Genomic DNA, 19471 nt, shown 5'->3' on the forward strand with positions numbered 1-19471 from the left:
CCTGGCTGGGGGCTTCTGCCTGCGCTGGGCCCGCTGCCCAGGGTCCCCCTCGCTCTCCCCAGCTGCTCACCGCACCTGGCTTCAGACAGCTCCAGCTCCACTAAGCCTCAGCTCCAACTCCACTCTGTCTCAGCATGGCGGCGGCTGCTGCTGCTCTTCCTCCAGCTCCCTGGGCTGCTTCTCTGGCCCCTCTGGCTCTGGTTGCTGCAGCTCTGCTCCCAGGACAGGTCTGCTCTGCAGGCTGCTTCTGTGACTCTACTCCCAGCACTGACCTGCTTCCTGGGCTGCTTTTCTGGCCCCTCTGGATCTGGCACAGCTCTGCTCCCCAGCCCAGCTTGGGCCTCCGCTTTCTCCTTAGCTCTGCCCACTCTGTCTGACCCAGGCAATTCCAGCTCACAGGGAGAACAGGACCCTCCCTGGCCTCCTAACTCCCTGATTCGCCTGCCTGCCCTGTCAATCAGGCTGACCTGGAGCAATGGCCTCTCCCCATTGTTTCTGGGGACTGTCAGTCTCAGGGTCCTGATTCCCCATCAACCCATCCCCTTTTTTTTGGTACTGGGAGCTAGCCAACCGAAACACCCCCACTGAGTTTTAGAAAGGGGACACCAGTCCCCTTACGATAGTCACAAGAGAATGTGTCTGCATTTGGTCCCAGGCCTGTGAGTTTTCTCTGAGCATCATGGAATTACTGAAGAATATGGTTAAAAGTAATAATTTTAATCATGCATAACTCAGAATTAATTCTCTAGCCACAAGTGTAACATAATCTGTCTGGTGAAATGCCTTTGTGACGATCACATTCAGGAGAAACTATGAGTTAGCACTGGGGCTGGTACTACAAGTTAGACTTTACCACCGTCGTATGCCCACCCATTGCATGGTGTATAGAGACTGAACAAGTTTGTAAAAGGAACACAGAGGATGGGCTTTATTCGCAGGAGAACATTTGTATTTGGTCCTGAGTGTCAGCTCACACTGCATTTATACTAACATAATGCCACAGAGTTCTCTGCCGGGTCGCCTGGTTCACATTGCTGTGAATGAAAAGAGAATTATAGGGTCTAATTTTAAGGTATCTGACAAGAGCATGCATTAGGTAAGACAAAACATGGTAATCATCACCCAGCAGCAATATTAGAGAGGCGGGATTGTGTAGTTGTAAAGGCCTCTTCCAAGCCCCAGGCTAGGGAGGGTGCTTTTCCATACTCTGCTGTATGTGTCCTGAGGGGCTTTGAACAAAACATTTAATCCACCCTATGCCTCATGGTCCTCTCCATAAAATGGGGAGAACACTTCCCTACCACTCTGGGGTCTTGGGAGGTTAATTACATTGAAGTTGGTGAGGTGCTCAGATGCTATGGTAATGGGGGGCCAGATAAGGACGTAGATATCAAATTAGAGAAGGTAAGGGCCTTGTGTATGATATAGCCAAGAGCAACTCATTTTTATTTCACTCCCTTCTGATTATGATAGACCAGTACATGTGTAAGGGGGGTTCAGAGGTACTGAACCCTCACAGCTCCCACTGGAATTGTAGGTGCCCCATAGCTCTTAGAAAACCACACCTGCTGTTCCATCACCACACATACCTTTCTCTGATTCAGTCTTGTGTTTAATTAGTACTCTCTGTGGATGTGTGTCATGTCTTCAGGTATTCTACCTATATGCCATACTGGTGTGGTAGGTATATATTTTCCTTTGGCTATATTTTTTCCTTTTTTTCATTGGTGAGTCAGACAGAGCCCCTTTTTTGGTAATTGTCTGTTTCTGTTGCACTTGATTAGTGAAGGGCATTTTTGTTTCCTGCATTTAAAGCGACCTGATTTTCCAGTTATGGGCAGGAGAACAGTTAAGGGATATCCAGGAGGCAACTGTTTTGCCTATTGACATGTTTCACAATGTGTCCTATTTGGGAAACATGGGAGAAGATTCTTCGCTCATTTACCAGATGTATACGAGTGCAGCCTGTTTCACTGGGACTGATTGCCATCTCACTGCCACTGCTTTTATACCAATGTAACTTCAGTGAGTTCTGTGGAATTACTCCTATTTTATACCAATATGAGTAAGAGCACAGTCAGGCTCATTGACTTCAACAATTACTCCTGATTTACAGTAGTGTAACTGGGAGCAGAATTTGACTCTCTCTCTTTGTCTAGTGAACAATTCCAGCTGCTGCTGGACAACTGTTTGTCACTAAATGTACTGATTGCTTACTTCTTCGTTAAAAATGCATGGTGTGTATGAAACCCTAACTGTTAGTAGGTGGCATACAAGTAAACGTTTGTTTTCTCATCTAAATGAGCCAATCCATCATTATTCTGTACATCTGCTAGGAGGAAGGAGCATGGTCCAATAGGAAATAGTGAATGTAGTTGTCTGCATATCAGGGGGCTAATTCTGAAATCGTTGACACTGGTATAAATCCAGAGTCACTCCAATGACTTCACTGAGCGCTTTGGGTGCTCAGCATCTCTGACAACTAGGCACAAGGTGTCTCAAGTTGGGCACACAAACAGGACTTGATCATGGGCAGAGGTCCCATTGAGTTCAATGGTGCAGGATCAGAGCCAGTGTGAGCTGGAGCCGGTTCGCACCAGTTCGCGCGAACCGGTTGTTAAATTTTGAAGCCGGTTTAGAACCGGTTGTTAAAGGGGTGGGGAAGCCCAGGCGGGACAGACAGGATGTGGCTCGTGAGACCATCCTGTCTGTCCCGCCTGACCTCTCGGCTGGGGAGGCTCCCATGTGAATTTTTGCTGACTCGGTGGTACTCTGAGCCTTCAGCGGCATTTTGGCGGCGGGTCCTTCACTCGCTCCGGGTCTTCGGCGGCATTTCGACAGCGGGTGCTTCACTCGCTCCGGGTCTTTGGCAGCATTTTGGCTGCGGGTCCTTCAGTGCTGCCGAAGACCCGGAGGAACTGAAGGATGTGCCACCGAAGTGCTTCCGAAGACCTGGAGCAAGTGAAGGAACTGGTTCTTGAGCTTCTGGCAGCTCATCACTGGTCAGAGCCCTCCAGAAGAATACAGAATTAATGAGCACTTCTGAAAATGTTGACCATAGTGCATTAAAGTGTGTGCTAGGCACTTTATAGACCCATAGTAAGCCAGGCCTTGCTTTGAAGAGCTTGCAGTCTAAGTAGATAGCACAGAGGCAGAGCATGGGCGGTGGGTGAAGCTTCCGCTGGGGTAGGCTAGCTCCCTGTCCCACCTCTTCTTCGCTTGACTCCCACCTCTTCCACCCGGGGCCCCGTTCACACTCTACACCAGCCCCCGCTGCTCGCCCCGCTCCCCGTTGCTGCTTGTTGCATTCCTCCTCTCCTCCACACACCCCTTCTCCCAAGGCCCCTGCTGCATGCGCTCTCCACGTCCCTCATCCCTTGCACCCCCCCGTCCGCAGCGAGGTCTCCACCGCCCACGAGGATGTGTGGAGTGGTGGGGACCTCTGGAGAGGGGGGATGGAGTGAAGGAGAGGAAGCACTCAGCTGCCAAGTAGTGGTGGAGGCCTCGAGGAAGGGGCGGAGCAGGAAGGAAAAGAGGTGGAGCACAGGCGGGGCCACCATGGCCCAGGCATCAGGTGGCGGGGTAGCAGCAGCTGCGCCAGGGGAGGGTTAGTCTTCCCTGGCCTATTATGCCCATCATCTATGAGACAGAGCTAGTGGGGGAGAGTTATCATACATTCACATTGCCATTGATTTCAATGGGAGCAGAGCGAGGCCACTCCTGAGTGCTTTTGAAACTCCCATCCATAATATATTTTTTATTCCTAGCCCATGTTCTCCTGGACAGAGTATTATTCTTCAGCCCTTTAAATTTACCTGATCCATATTATTAACCCTGACTCCCCAACCCTGCCCATTCACTGCCTGCCTGTAATGTCTCATTTTCCTATGCAGTTCTGCAAGGGTGTGAAGGAAAGAGTTGTTCATAAAGATAAGTAAAGGTACAGCTTCCCTCTACGACCACATCCTCTCTCCTGTTCCAAACCAGAAGTCTTAATTAAAATGATGCTAAAGGAAGCAAATCAATCGATACCCTACACAATGGTTTATTCTCTCCCCCACTCCCACAAAATTACTTACAAGTATCGCATTACTGCTTTAGGTGATCTGTTAACATAGCAGTTCATTAGCAACATTTGCTATTGAATCGGATAAAAGACACCTTGGGAATCAAGGCAAATCATTCTAATATAGCTCTTTTCTTTGTCTCGACTGCATTTCCCCCTTATTCTGAGCAATGAAAGATGAGGTGTATTTCAAAGCAGAGAGATCCACGGTGACTAGTTTCACTGACATATTTGGAATTCCCCAGTTCACTGAGTATAGAACAAATAATGTTTTTGTCATGATTTTAGACACAGTAAACATATTTTTTCTTCACAGGTGCAAAAAATTGGCATTACAGCTGTGCAGTTATGATATGGCCAAGCAATGAATGTGCATTGATCATTAAGACCCTCATTCAGCTCTTGGTTAACCATGTAGGATCAACTGAGTCTGCTCCTGTTCATTACTGAATTTGGGGCCTTCGTTTCCATGGTTTGGCAAACACATGAACAAGTGGTCAGTCCTTCTTATTGAGACACAGTGTTTCCAGTTTGGGGTTCAGGCTACCACCACTAAAAGCAGTGTTGAATAAAAGGACAAATTCTGGTGCAGAACTGGGGAAACTCCACTGATTTCAACTGAATTACTCCAGAACTGATACTGATGTAACTGAGAGCAGAAGCTGGCTCTAAATTCAGATTTAGCAATCAAGCCTAGGATTAAAATATGATATTGTAGAATGTATGTGTCTGTAGAGATGAGCCAGAGCTACAAAGTTTAGATTCACAACTTAAAGGATGAAGCTGAGTGTACGCGCTGCACATGGTGTGGCCCAATTATTAAATGTAAATATTTATAGGCTAATAGGTCTAAGTCTACAACAGTAAACTGTTTATTCAAATGAAAAGTTTTATTGGGGATTAGAGATATATTGTTTTCTTAAACTCAGAGGTGGCATTGTGTTTTGAGTTCTGTTTTGGTTCCGCAGCAAACCACACTGATGAACAGAATTCAAATCTACTGAATACTTCCCCCCCATCTTTCTGTCCACCAAAATAGACCTGGTATTTACACAAAAAAATTCGTAATAGTTTTTTGCACTGATTTTCACCTGCTTTTGTTGTTATGGTAATAAACACTGATAAATTCCAAGGAAAAAATAAATAAAATAAAAAATGAAAACAAAGGGCCCTAAATATATATTAAAGAAAGATCATGAGTAATCTCCTTTCTCTACCTTCTAGTTCAGGTACAGAATTGTGGCCCCAAATCAGAACACCCGTAGCTTTTGCATCAAGGGGCTGGTGTTCAAAAACTAAACCTTACTCCACATTTTCCAAATGGCCCCTATATTTGCAATGGGCTGAGCAACCCCTCTTGCCGTTTTCTCTCCCTTCAGGCCCATCTCTGAGGTGCTTGCAATGTCAATGCAGATGAACGTTGCTGCTTGAACCCATCTCTAGTTTTGAGGCACCTTTGATTTCATTCATTTAAAAAAAATCATATACTTATCATAGCCCAAACAGGACCTGTTAATGAACAAAGCCCATCTCATGTGTATTTCCATCATGCATTCCCCTCAGGCACATAATATGAGTGCACAATGTTTTCTGAGTGCAGAGATAACCTTAGGTTGTGCACACTATAAAGCCTTTCCTGTAATCAGTCACTTGGTTCACTTTTTCAAAAAACTGAATTTGGGGCTGCTGAGACAGCCCCGTGGACGAAAGTCTTCCATTGATGCAGAGATCAGGTACAGCAGTAGTTAAATGTCCAGTCTGAATGTACCCCATTCCAAAATGGCTGGAGGTCAGTTGTATTTTGCTGTTCTTATAAATTGACTTCTTCTCTGAAAAAGAAGAAAAAATATCCTAGATAAACAAGACTTTATTTCTCTCCCTTTGGCAGCAGTGATCTAGGGTAACATACTAAAGTTAGAGCTGGAGAAATGTTATTTAGTAAATAAAAAAAATATTTTTTTTTAAATGGAAGGAAAGTCATTCTAATCCATTATGCCAGTTGTTTCTCAAACTTTTTGTATGAGTGACCACTTTCACACAGCAAGCCTCTTGAGTTAAATAGTTACTGTTTAATACGGGGGGGGGGGGGGCGAAGAAACTTTGTCACTATCATTGTTCACATTGTGCCATTGCCACCCTTTGCCCCATTGCCACCCTTACTTCTGTGCTGCTGTTGGCGGCAGGCACTGCCTTCAGAGCTGGGTGGCCAGAGAGTGGTGGCTGCTGGCCGGGTGCCCAGATCTGAAGGCAGCGCCGCCACCAGCAGCAGCAGAGACTGCAAAGGTAGCAATGCCATACTATGCCATCCTTACTTCTGTGGAAAGTTTGCCCTTTGTGCTGGGACGGGTGGCTATGGGTGGGCTGAGGCAAATTTTGGGGTGGCTATAGCCCCTGCAAGCCTCCCCCAGGACCACCCTTGCCTGTGAGTCTGACTGTTAATTATAAATGAGGGTTTTCTTGGCCACTCTTAGTATTTTGATTGGTCTGCGGTTTAATGCAGCTCTTCAGCTGCTGAACAATCAAGCCCTATAATGACAGGTTTCAGAGTAGCAGCCGTGTTAGTCTGTATTCGCAAAAAGAAAAGGAGGACTTGTGGCACCTTAGAGACTAAATAAATTGGTTAGTCTCTAAGGTGCCAGAAGTAAGCCCTATAATGTTGTCGTAGTCTCAGGACTGGCCTTAGAGAAAATTGCACCTTGGATGAACTTCTATTTTGGCACCCTTTCTTTAGAGCCAGAGACCAGTCATGTGCGAGGCTGACAACCAGAGACCCCCGTGTAATAACCTCAAGACCCCCAGTTTGAGAACCCCTGCATTATTCTAATATTATTTGACCATTTCTACAGTCATAAAGATCCTCACAGTTAACTCTTGTCTGGCAAGACATCTCTGTGTCTTTACAGCTGCCCTGTTTTAACAAATTGACTGATGCACAAATATGTATTTCCAACCTGTGGATCTAGTTGTGGAAATGACTGCAGATGCCATCTTCCCCTGCAAGAAGGGGTCAACTAACAGCATGCAGAGTCCCTGGCAGCAAGTAGCCTGCAGGACTGAGCACAGTGTTGGCAGGGGAGACAGGAAATCATGTGACATAACCCCAGCTGGGAAACTCAGTTGATGTGTGGTTTCATCAAGTTGCTTCACCTCAGTTTCTCTTTGTGCGAGCTGCAGACGATAATACTGATCCACCTTTCTCACAGGGGTTGAGGCATAGCTGATGTTTGTAGAATGCTTTGAAGATGTAAAATGCTATAAATGTATTATTTTTATTGCTTCAAGGAACCCTGTTCTGCTTTTCAAACATAAAAGATATTTATAATTTCTGGTGCAGAAATGACTAAGGAGCTCATTTAAACTACTTCCCCATGCTAATTTCCCCCCTGCTGTTACTCACACCTTCTTGTCAACTGTTTGAAATGGGCCATCCTGATTATCACTACAAAAGTTTTTTTTCCTCCGGCTGATAATAGCCCGCCTTAATTGATTACTCTTGTTAGAGTTGGTATGGCAACACCCATTTTTTCATGTTCTCTGTGGATATACATCTACCTACTGACAGGTTTCAGAGTAACAGCCGTGTTAGTCTGTATTCGCAAAAAGAAAAGGAGTACTTGTGGCACCTTAGAGACTAACCAATTTATTTGAGCATGAGCTTTCGTGAGCTACAGCTCACTTCATCGGATGCATACTGTGGAAACTGCAGAAGACATTATATCTTCCTACTGTATTTTCCACTGCATGCATCTGATGAAGTGAGCTTTAGCCCACAAAAGCTTATGCCCAAATAAATGTGTTAGTCTCTAAGGTGCCACAAGGACTCCTCATTCTTTTTGCTGATACAGACTAACACGGCTACCACTCTGAAACCTGGAATAGTTCTGTTTTCTACATTTATATTTCTGTGCAAAGACATGGATTCCAACATGCATTCTGATAATAAAAGATAGCAACATTTGTTTATAGTATTAGTTTTAATTTTGTACTACAGTATTTCTTAGGGGCATTAGCCAAGAATCAGGACCCCATTACACTGACTGTACAGACACAGTAAAAGACAGTCGTGCCACAAAAAGCTAACAATGTAGAGCCTTGAGTCTGGAATCACTTATGCATGTGAGCAGTGTCATTTACTTCAATGGAATTGCCCTTGCAGTCAAGCTCATGCATAAGTGTTTCCAGGATCAGGGCCTAGTTTATGACAAAGTGCAAGAAGTAAATGTGACAAACAGAACAGCAGGAAGGGGAGCACAAGCTATTTTACCCTAAGCAGTGGGTCTCAACTTGCTATGTAAGCAAACCATTTCAACTGGTAGTGCTCTGCAGGAGGCACAGTTGATCTGAAGGGAGGGACTGGAAGGAAGATAAGGTGAGGGGTTTCCCCGGATTTTTTCCAGTTTTTCCCACTCACAAGGGGTGGCTTTGGAAAGGGTATAGAGATACAATCTACTTTTTCATTGCTATTTTGATTGAATTTTATAAAATTGGTTGTGCTGCTTAATCATTTCACAATACTGGCCTATAGCATAAAGATATAGTTTCCCCTTTAAGTAACATAACACATAGGGAAGCAGGACTGTGTGTGCATCTGAAATTTACTTTCTGTATTTTACTTTTACGGATTCCAATTTCCCTAACGGTCATGCAAAATCCACATAAAATTGTTGGGCAAAGGAGTTATCCAGGAGGAGATTTACATTAGCAAACACATGTTATGGGTCTGACATTTGATTGATACATATCAGAGAATGGCACTTCATAATAAAATCACTTTAGGCTTCCCTGTCACCTTCCACCCAAGGATCTGAAAGCATTTTACCAACATTAAAACAAATAGCCCCATGATACTCCTGTGAGGTAGGTAAGTATTATTACTACTTTACTACTACAGGTGGGGAGCCTGAAGCACAGAAAGGTTAAGTGATTTGCCCAGGATTGCCAAGGGCATGTCTACACTCCATTGTAAACCCGGGTCTGTGTAAACCTCGGTATTTCCAAGCCCCCACGAGTGTCTACACTGCATTGTAAACCTGGGCTTACAATTGCTGGACCTGGGTCTCACAGCACTCCTTCATTGTTGTGTATGTGGCCACGTTTATTCCTCTTTGTTACTGGCTGCCACCAAAGACTCTGCGTTACCCTCCACCCCATTCCTGCTGCATCAGACTGGAGGAAGATCCTGAGCTCTTCCCACCTGGCCCCTTCTGTAGAACATACCTGTTCGCAGCTGATTCCACGCGTGACCTGCAAAGCGTAAAAGAATGAGACAGGGAGTGTGAGTACAGGAGCAGTCATCCAAAAGTGCTCACTCAAAGAATCAACCCATCAAAACACTGATTCGATTCTTCCTTTAACTCTTCCATGGTTTCTTTACTTCTCTCCAATCTTTTATTCTGTTTTACTCCCCCTAGTGTCAGTTCCTGGAAATGAACGATCTGCAGAGTCTTTTTCCTTCAGGACTAAAACATTTTCAGAAAGCTACAGAAAAGGAGCTGTTCAGAGCCTTGGCAGGCAGGAAATGTTTCTTCAGCAGTTGGCTTTTCATGAGCCTTTTTTCCTCCCTCAAAGAAATTTTTAGCCAAATTATTTTTTAGAAACATAGATTTTGCAAGAGCAGAGAAATTCAATACAAGTCATTAGGCCTCAGCTTTTTCTTAAGGACTCTGATTCTCCTCTCACTTACACAAGTGTAAACTGGGAGAAACTCCACTGGAGGCCAGGTAATTACACCTACAGTTGCCAATAGGCCCATATTATAAGGGATGTCCTTTATTTAAGTATGGGACAGGCAATATGTTATTTAATCAGTTTGGGCTGCCTTTGATCCCATATTTCAACTAGGATTGCCTCCTGGCCAGTTTTTGTACAGCCATGCAGATTGCTGGTGAAAATGTGTCATTTATTTTTTCACTGGGATCCACTAAGGGAATGCTGGTCCCAGTGAAAAAAACCCAGAACATAAGCTGCATGCATGCATGCCCTGGCAGCGATACCACACATGTCACAGTCTCACGTGGCTGGCAGCACAGCCAGGGCAGTACCCCGGGCCCTGATCTGTGTGCTGGTCCCGGGCTCTCAACTCCTGAAATCTTGCTGGCTCCCTGGGAAGTGGGATGGATCTGAGGTTCACCAGTAGGGAGGGGCAGTGGTGAGCTGAAGTCGGTTTGCACCGGTTCGCGCGAATCGGTTGTTAAATTTTGCAGCCGGTTTAGAACCGGTTGTTAAAGGGGTTCGGCAAACTCCAGCCCGCAGGCCACATGCTGCCCGCGGGACCATCCTGTCCGTCCCGCCTGAGCTCTACTCTACTCTGAGGCTCTGCGGTCCTTCGACAGCACTTCAGCAGCATGTCCTTCAGTCGCTCCGGGTCTTCGGCGGCACGTCATTCACTTGATCCAGGTCTTTGGCAGCACTTCGGCGGCGGGCCCTTCAGTGCTGCCAAAGACCTGGAGTGACTGAAGGACGTGCCGCCGAAGACCCGGAGTGACTGAAGGAACCAGTTCTTCAGCTTCTGGCAGCTCATCACTGAGGTGGGGTAAGGAGTAGGGACCTGGGAGGGGGAGGCAAAGGCTTCTGGGAGGGCACAGAGTGAGGACTCATCTCGGTGCCGAGGACCATGAAGTGGAACAGACATGAGCCAACAAGGGGGGTGAGGAGCAGGGTGGTACTAAGAAAACTGTCCAGTATTTCTGAAATACAGTGTTGGGAACCCTAGTTACACCAGTGTAGACTGGAATGAGAAGAGAATCAGGCCCTTCATGTCCTTTTTCAACATGCAAACCAGTGGCTGCTCTAGACAGGGTCCATGGGTGCAAGTGCACCCACAGAAATCAGGCCTGAATGCGCATTCACACAGGCAGGGCTGCCCACTGGGGAGTGGGAGAGAGTAGGGGGGTGAGAAGTGGGGTGGAAGCAGGCAGGGACTCCTGGAAGGGGATGGTGCAGCCACTGAACTGGGAGGCTACATTTGCCCCTGTTTGCAAACTCCACACTTATAGTATTTACTCCACAAACAGTCCCTCGATTTCAGTGAGATTCACGGAACAAGGTTCTACTCAACTTGAGCACGATGGCAGAATATGGCCCATAATGCTTTGCATTGCTATAGCACCTTTCATCCAAGTGCTTTATAAGCATTAGTTCATAGAATCATAGAATATCAGGCTTGGAAGAGACCTCAGGAGGTCATCTAGTGCAACCCCCTGCTCAAAGCAGGACCGATCCCCAATTAAATCATCCTAGCCAGGGCTTTGTCAAGCCTGACCTTAAAAACTTCTAAGGAAGGAGATTCCACCACCTCCCTAGGTAACGCATTCCAGTGTTTCACCACCCTCCTAATGAAAAAGTTTTTCCTAATATCCAACCTAAATCTCCCCCACTGCAACTTGAGACCATTACTCCTTGTCCTGTCATCCGCTACCACTGAGAATAGTCTAGATCCATCCTCTTTGGAACCACCTTTCAGGTAGCTGAAAGCAGCTATCAAATCTCCCCTCATTCTTCTCTTCTGTAGACTAAACAATCCCAGTTCCCTCAGCCTCTCCTCTTAAGTCATGTGTTCCAGTCCCCTAATCATTTTTGTTACCCTCCGCTGGACTCTCTCCAATTTTTCCACATCCTTCTTGTAGTGTGGGGCCCAAAACTGGACACAGTACTCCAGATGAGGCCTCACCAATGTCGAATAGAGGGGAACGATCATGTCCCTCGATCTGCTGGCAATGCCCCTACTTATACATCCCAAAATGCCATTGGCCTTCTTGGCTACAACGGCACACTGTTGACTCATATCCAGCTTCTTGTCCACTGTAACCCCTAGGTCCTTTTCTGCAGAACTGCTGCCAAGCCATTCGGTCCCTAGTCTGTAGTGGTGCACTGGATTCTTCCATCCTAAGTGTAGGACTCTGCACTTGTCCTTGTTGAACCTCATCAGATTTCTTTTGGCCCAATCCTCCAATTTGTCTAGGTCCCTCTGTATCCTAGCCCTACCCTCCAGCGTATCTACCACTCCTCCCAGTTTAGTGTCGTCTGCAAACTTGCTGAGGGTGCAATCCACACCATCCTCCAGATCATTAATGAAGATATTGAACAAAACTGGCCCCAGGACCAACCCTTGGGGCACTCCGCTTGATACTGGCTGCCAACTAGACGTGGAGCCATTGATCACTACCCGTTGAGCCCGACAATCTAGCCAATTTTCTACCCACCTTATAGTGCATTCATCCAGCCCATACTTCTTTAACTTGCTGACAAGAATACTGTGGGAGACAGTGTCAAAAGCTTTGCTAAAGTCAAGGAACACCACGTCCACTGCTTTCCCTTCATCCACAGAACCAGTTATCTCGTCATAGAAGGCAATTAGATTAGTCAGGCATGACTTGCCCTTGGTGAATCCATGCTGACTGTTCCTGATCACTTTCCTCTCCTCTAAGTGCTTCAGAATTGATTCCTTGAGGACCTGCTCCATGATTTTTCCGGGGACTGAGGTGAGGCTGACTGGCCTGTAGTTCCCAGGATCCTCCTCCTTCCCTTTTTTAAAGATGGGCACTACATTAGCCTTTTTCCAGTCATCCAGGACTTCCCCAGATCGCCATGAGTTTTCAAAGATACTGGACAATAGTTATGCCTCACAGTTGCCCAGAATGACCTGTAAGGTATTATTTGCATTTTTACAGAGATGATAAGTGACTTGCCCCACGTCACAAAAGTCCAGAGCAGATCTGGGAATAATGCTCAGGACTCTGTATGCAGTCACATTAGTGTAACTGAAGCGCCGTGGGGCCTGAAGCCCGGAGTTCTGGCAGGCGCCTCCCTCGGGGCTAAAGCCCTGATCCCCGGCAGGTGGACTCCAGCTCTCAAACTTCTGAAGATTGTCGTATGCAGCTCGGAGGGTCAATAAGTTTGGCCACCCCTGTGGTATAAATTAAATTAAACTAAATCAAATTAAAGTAGCCTTTTTTCTCTGAAATGGACTCTATAAAACAAGCAAAGCCCCTGGTCTTGCAAACAGGTATGCGCCTGCTTGGCTTTACTTACACAGCTAGTCCCATTGAAGTTATGGAGCTGTAAGCATGCGATTAAAGTTATGCAAGTGTTTGCAGGATTAGGACCACAGTCATTTAAAAAACCGAACGCAACTTTCTTTTGATTATGGTACCAAAATCTACCAGCTGAATGTAGAATGGGACATGTTGCAAATTGATGTATTTCCCCATGTAAAATAAAACCTGTTGGGATTATTCTTGCTGGCTAACTGAATACAGCAGTGGTCACTCTATGTGTTGCACTCTCTCAACACACTTAATTTTAGGCCTGGTCTACACTAGGCGGGGGGGTGTGGGCGGTGGAATCGATCTAAGATACGCAACTTCAGCTACGAGAATAGCACAGCTGAAGTCGACGTATCTTAGATTGACTTAGAATCACTTACTTCGTGTCGTCACGGCGCGGGATCGACGGCCGCCGCTCCCCCGTCGACTCCGCTTCCGCCTCTCGTCCTGGTGGAGTTCCGGAGTCAACGGCGGAGCGATCGGGGAGTGATTTATCACGTCTACACTAGACGCGATAAATTGATCCCCGATAGATCGATCACTACCCACCAATCCGGCGGGTAGTGTAGACGTGGCCTTAGTGTGGTTAGAGTTAAAGATATAGTAGTGATAGACGTATAATATTTGTACAAGAGAAAGCATGACATCTGAGTTACAAGTTAGGAAAGGACTGTGGCTGTCAGGAATTGGATGTTTGCATTATGAGTTATTCTCAATTTGACCAAACATTTGCAATAGGAGATGGAGTCTGTGTGTCTTGGGATATTATGACTGGTAAATCAAGTATGTGAAATGAGGTTCTCTGCAGCTTAATGTCTCAACTGGTGATTTCCTTGATGTTTGGTGATTGCATTGATACAAAATGCATTTGAGCTACCTGTTTTTTTATGGGGCAATAATAAATGGGTTGGTGGTTGGAGGCTGATGGTTTCTTCCACACTGCTCTCGGTAGTGGTTATTTGACTGTAACAATTTTCTTGTCATCACTCCAATCTTGTGTGTTGTTTAGCTCTTTCAACTTGCTGTTAAAAACTTGAAAAACGTGTTGTGTGAGAGAGCAAAGTGCACATATTGGGCTGAATGAGAAGCTAGACAATTATTAGTGCTAATTAAAAGAAATGAAAACTTAGCTTTGCTGATGTCTAATACAAATTTGTTCAGATGAGCACATCAAGAGAGAGCGAGAGCAAGATAGAGACAAGGGTACAGGATGAAAATGTTCTGACTGGAAATACAGGACAGTATAGGAGGATATACAGACACTTATTAGCTGAGGAAAAAAAGTCTACTCAGAGTCAGTCTGAAACAATAGTGCCTTTTTCTTAAGCTAGGTATGAGCTCTGCCAGAAGTTATGTGCTTGATTCAGGAATCACTGGGTAAGGTTCTACGGCCTGTCTTATGCAGGAATCCAAACTAGATGATTACCCCTTCTGGTCTTAACATCAATGATGCTATGAATCTGTGGCTTGCTGAAAATGAGCCATGTTCAGGTGTGGGAGTTGAAATTGTATTTTTCATTTTTTTTTTTTAAAATTTGTGTGTCTTTTAGGAGCATGTGTTTGGATGTTCCTCGAAAAGTCTTTGGCATGTTTGTACCATGGCAGCTCCAGGGAAGTGAAGAGCTCCTGCAGTGTTGCTGAAATCAGTGGTATCCAAGGTTTTGTCATATTCTGACATCTGTTCTGAGCAATTACCCCCAGGACCCTCTTGTTCTCAGTTTGACAAAATGTATTTTCTTCTTCTGCCTCAGCAAATGTTTGGACTAATCCCGGGATTAGTGATCTAGGGCTACATCGTGACTAGCCCTTACGTGGCTGTGCAGCACAGTAGGAAGGAATAAGGATTCTTCTCACTTTTGCAGCTGTGTAAGATCCAGCCACAAATGCAACCCCAGCAGCCAAAGGAGCAGAGGAGTGGCAGCCCGGATGCTCCCCCCAAGGTACAAGGAGAGGCAAAGATTAGGTGGAACCATGGCTCTGCCACCCACCCACTCTAGCCAGTGGAACTGGCTGGCTGCACGAGTGAAGTATGCTGCATCCTGCAAAGGAGTATAACAAATTACTCTGTCCATCCCCCATGCAAGCAGGGAGCCCCACAAGGAGTTGTGCATCTCTGAGGCACAGTGCCTCTGGGGGATCCTCTATGCACTGCCCCTTACTATGGGCTGTATGCTTAGTAATGATGGGCCACATCCTCCCTGGCGAAGCCAACAGAACTATGCTGACTGACACAGCTGAGGATCTGGCCTGATATATTTTGAGGTGGTATCATGTCCTCCCTCATGTGGAGCCAGAGCAGATAAGAGGTAATGGGTAAAGTAGGGAGAGAGAGAGACATTTGACAGCAACGATGGAATAGAGTCTGAATGGTGCTGTTGGAAAAGATCTGGGAGAGGTTAGCTGGAGGGGTACAGTACTAGCATCCACAGAAAGAAAGGTGGCAGCAGCACAATGGTGACATGAGGAAAAGGTCAGGAGTAGTTAGTGCATTCTGTGGTGGTGCTGGAGGAACCTACGACCAGCCGACCTGAACAATTAGATTTGACTATGAATTGTTGTAGTAATTCCGTTTAAACCCTCACGTTTCCCAGGTCAGTGAAAATCTTGGTGTCCTCATTAAAGTGTGCGAGGTAATAAATAAATAATAATAATAATACCTAGCTCATATACAGTACTTTTCATCAGTAGATGTCAAAGCATTTTACAAAGAAGCTAAGTGGTATTTTCCCCGTTTTAAAGATCAGGAAACTGAGGCACAGTGATTTTTTTTTCCATGGTCACTCAACAGGCCAGAGTGAGAACCAGGACTAGAATACAGCTCTCCTGAGTCCCAGTCCAGTTCTCTAGCCACTAGGCAACATGGCCTCTGTATAGCAGGGATATTTAATTTTTGTTTCTGCAATATGTATATATGGATGGGTTGGGTAGTTATTTCTTACTGCATTTGCACATTTCTTTTATATATATTGCGTCCTTTTGATTGTTCTCTAATTTTCTAATAAATATGTTTATTCACGGTGACATGTATTATGTGGCACTTGCCTGGGCTAAGGAGTATTATGCATTCAACTTAATTTCTGGTATATGTGTTCAGAGAGTCTGTATTAGAAAATTACATATGCCACCGCACATGGCCTCCCTCCAATTCCTCCAGCGCTCAATAGGGAATCAGGCTCATCAGAGCAGGACTTCCCTCTCGCAGGGCAAAGGAAGTTTGTCAGACGCAGAACGTGTCTCCTCATTAACAGCAGTGCAAGCGCTCATGCTCTGGCTCAATGGGCAGCAACTCTTCCCCTCGTCTGCCCCCTGTGCTTGTTAGGGGCTAATGTGTGGGGATGGGGTAGGCAGAAGGGGAGTCTTGTAGCTGAAGCAGGCCACAGGGGATTTGCATTTTGTATTTCACAAACTTTCTGATGGGGAAAAGCAGCCCTTCAGCCCTGCGGAACGGGAGAAGGCTTGGTGGGGAGAAACTGTAGAGAAGCCCCTTTCTGTAGAGCAGCCTATGGCTCATCAGAGGGGACCTCTGCTCTGTCCACCTTCCTATGGTTTGGCAGAGTGGAGCTCCTCACTGCAGGACGACCTGTGGGTTGACAGAGCCAAGTCCCTCACCCGTCCCCTTTGGAGGCCAACAGGAGGGGAGGGGGAGTAACTTACGTGGAGCTGTGCGGCAATAACTTAAGAATACTGTATGTTGCACTAGTTATTGGGATGTTTACTGTGTGAATATCAGGGCTTAGTTTAACAGGGGGCTGTGAGGAAAAACAAGCGGGAAGCAAAAGAATGGCTCAAGGTAAGTCGTCCTTCAGCAAACACTTGACGATGTTGAAGGGACAATGACAGAGCCCTTGGCTCTGAGGATTCTGGCTCGACCTCCTGCTAGCCTGGTTTTTAGGAAGTCTGGGGTTGTTTCTTTCCCCACCACTGGTCACAAACTCCCATATAGGGAAGCACCACAGGTGCCAGAACTCAGTTGGAGCTGCTGGTTAACCACGGCTGATACATGGGTGCTGTAGTCCTGGGCCCACCTAAGAGTGGGAGAATTGCGTGAGGAGTAAAGGCATGGGGCCTGACAGCTGAGGGGATGCACTCAGTGAGACTAGCGAGGACAGAGGTGCATCTAGCCCTGGAACCATAAGAGTGGGGAAGCCGTGTGGGCAGTGGGATGCTCTGGAGGGGAGTTGAGGCTGGAATGGGGAGGGGAGCTCAGTCAGTATGCAGTAAAGCAGCAATATTTCAAGTGCTCCTTATGGGAGATGAGCCGGGAAGTGGAGGTTACAGTGGGGAAGTGAGAAAGCCACGTGTGCAGAAGGGGATGAGCAGGGCTGCTGGGGCCAGGGAGGAGAATGAATGGTGGGGTGGAAGGAGGCCGGCAGCCATTAACTCACTCCTGCCATCAGGGACCGGTTGAACTTCCTGTGGATCTTCAGAGGGCAGGGCCAGGGCAGCAAACCACAGGGTGTCTGTGGGTAGGAAAAGCAAGGCAGGGCTTGTGGTCTCTTGATTTCTTCTCCAGAGCATCTTCTCTGCCTTTCCAAAGCTCCACACCAGTCTGCCCACACGCTAGACTGCCCCCGGCCTCCTTGCTCTCAGGAATGGCAGGGATGTGTGTGTGAGGAGAGCCGGCCGATAGCTGATTGATCAGGGCAGTTCCATTGGGGAATTAAGTTAGATGATGATTGTGACATGTCTGATTCAAACTGTGAACTTTGTTTGGTTTTGTGCCTTCCATTTAAACTGCTACGTGTCATTCTGTGTGGGAATGTCAGTGTGACCTTGAGAAGGTCAGTCTGTTCCACACGCTGCATTGCCAAGGAGGGATGATGAAAGAGCCATTGAGGGCAATCAACTTTGAATGACACATGAGGACTGGCCTGCCTCAGGAGACACGGGTTTCCTTCATGTGGGACTCACATGCCTGGGGGGGAGGGGGTCCAAATTTTGCAGTCTGGGCACATGGCAAACAGCACCAGAGAGGGGGATGCTCTCTGAAAATGGGGCGGGGGAGGCTGTCCTCTGCCACATGTCAGAAACCCAGCTATAGGGAGGGAGGGAGAGAGGGTAAGAGGGACTCTGCCTGAAAAGCTGACCCGACCTTTGACTCATAGAAGGGGTCAGATCGGACGGGGGAAGTGTGCCTTGGGACTGTTGGTTGTTTTGCAAAGATCTGTATCTCTCTTGTGCTTTCCTGAGAGTAAAAGTGATGTGTGTTCCTTGCTTGCCTACCATGTTGTTCTTGAAGGGGTTAGTTAAGAAGCTCTGAGTGCTCATAGTAAGGTAGAGCTCTCAGCAACTGGGGGCTTGGGAAGGCTGGGGCACTGATTTTGGGAATTCAAGTGTCTGGGCTGTGGAGCCCAACATCCCAAGGAAAGGTGACAAACATAGGGTCTGTGCTGGGATTGTGCCAAAAGCCCAGAGCTAGGAACAGTGGCTTGGATCTAACCAGACCCCGGGGGCTTAGAAGTGCATGGGATCCGGCGGTCGGGTCCCCTCAACAGTGGTGTCCACCCAGAGAAGGAGACAGTGCAAGCTTGTGACAAGAAGAAAAGGAGTACTAGTGGCACCTTAAAGACTAACCAATTTATTTGAGCATAAGCTTTCGCGAGCTACAGCTCACTTCATCGGATGCATTCAGTGGAAAATACAGTGAGGAGATTTATATACACACAGAACATGAAAAAATGGGTGTTATCATTTAAGATGAGCTATTACCAGCAGGAGAGCGGGGGGAGGGGGGAGAAAACCTTTTGTAGTGATAATCAAGGTGGGCCATTTCCAGCAGTTAACAGGAACGTCTGAGGAACGGTGGGAGTGCGGGGAAATAAACATGGGGAAATAGTTTTATTTTGTGTAATGACCCATCCACTCCCAGTCTCTATTCAAGCCTAAGTTAATTGTATCCAGTTTGCAAATTAATTCCAATTCAGCAGTCTCTCCTTGGAGTCTGTTTTTGAAGTCTTTTTGTTGTAATATTGCAACCTTTAGGTCTGTAATTGAGTGACCAGAGAGATTGAAGTGTTCTCCGACTGGTTTATGAATGTTATAATTCTTGACATCTGATTTGTGTCCATTTATTCTTTTATGTAGAGACTGTCCAGTTTGACCAATGTACATGGCAGAGGGGCATTGCTGGCACATGATGGCATATATCACATTGGTAGATGTGCAGGTGAACGAGCCTCTGATAGTGTGGCTGATGTGATTAGGCCCTATGATGGTGTCCCCTGAATAGATACGTGGACACAGTTGGCAACGGGCTTTGTTGCAAGGATAGGTTCCTGGGTTAGTGGTTCTGGTGTGTGGTGTGTGGTTGCTGGTGAGTATTTGCTTCAGGTTGGGGGGCTGTCTGTAGGCAAGGACTGGC

At 46.5% G+C, this 19471-nt stretch overlaps 1 protein-coding gene across 3 annotated transcripts in view; it reads right to left on the reverse strand.

The window, feature by feature from the left end:
- Positions 1–4024: 4024 nt before the first annotated feature.
- TMEM273 (transmembrane protein 273) overlaps positions 4025–19471 on the reverse strand; it is a 35701-nt gene continuing 20254 nt past the window's right edge. For all 3 annotated transcript variants that reach the window (XM_037903888.2, XM_043552378.1, XM_027831702.3), the window contains 2 exons: positions 9284–9310; positions 4025–5895 (listed from right to left, as the gene is read on the reverse strand). In XM_037903888.2, coding sequence (XP_037759816.1) covers positions 5877–5895; positions 9284–9310 — 46 coding nt within the window. In that variant the 3' untranslated portion in view covers positions 4025–5876. The remainder of the gene's footprint in view (positions 5896–9283; positions 9311–19471) is intronic.

This window comes from Chelonia mydas, chromosome 7 (genome assembly GCF_015237465.2).
Source record: "Chelonia mydas isolate rCheMyd1 chromosome 7, rCheMyd1.pri.v2, whole genome shotgun sequence".
NCBI lineage: Eukaryota > Metazoa > Chordata > Testudines > Cheloniidae > Chelonia > Chelonia mydas.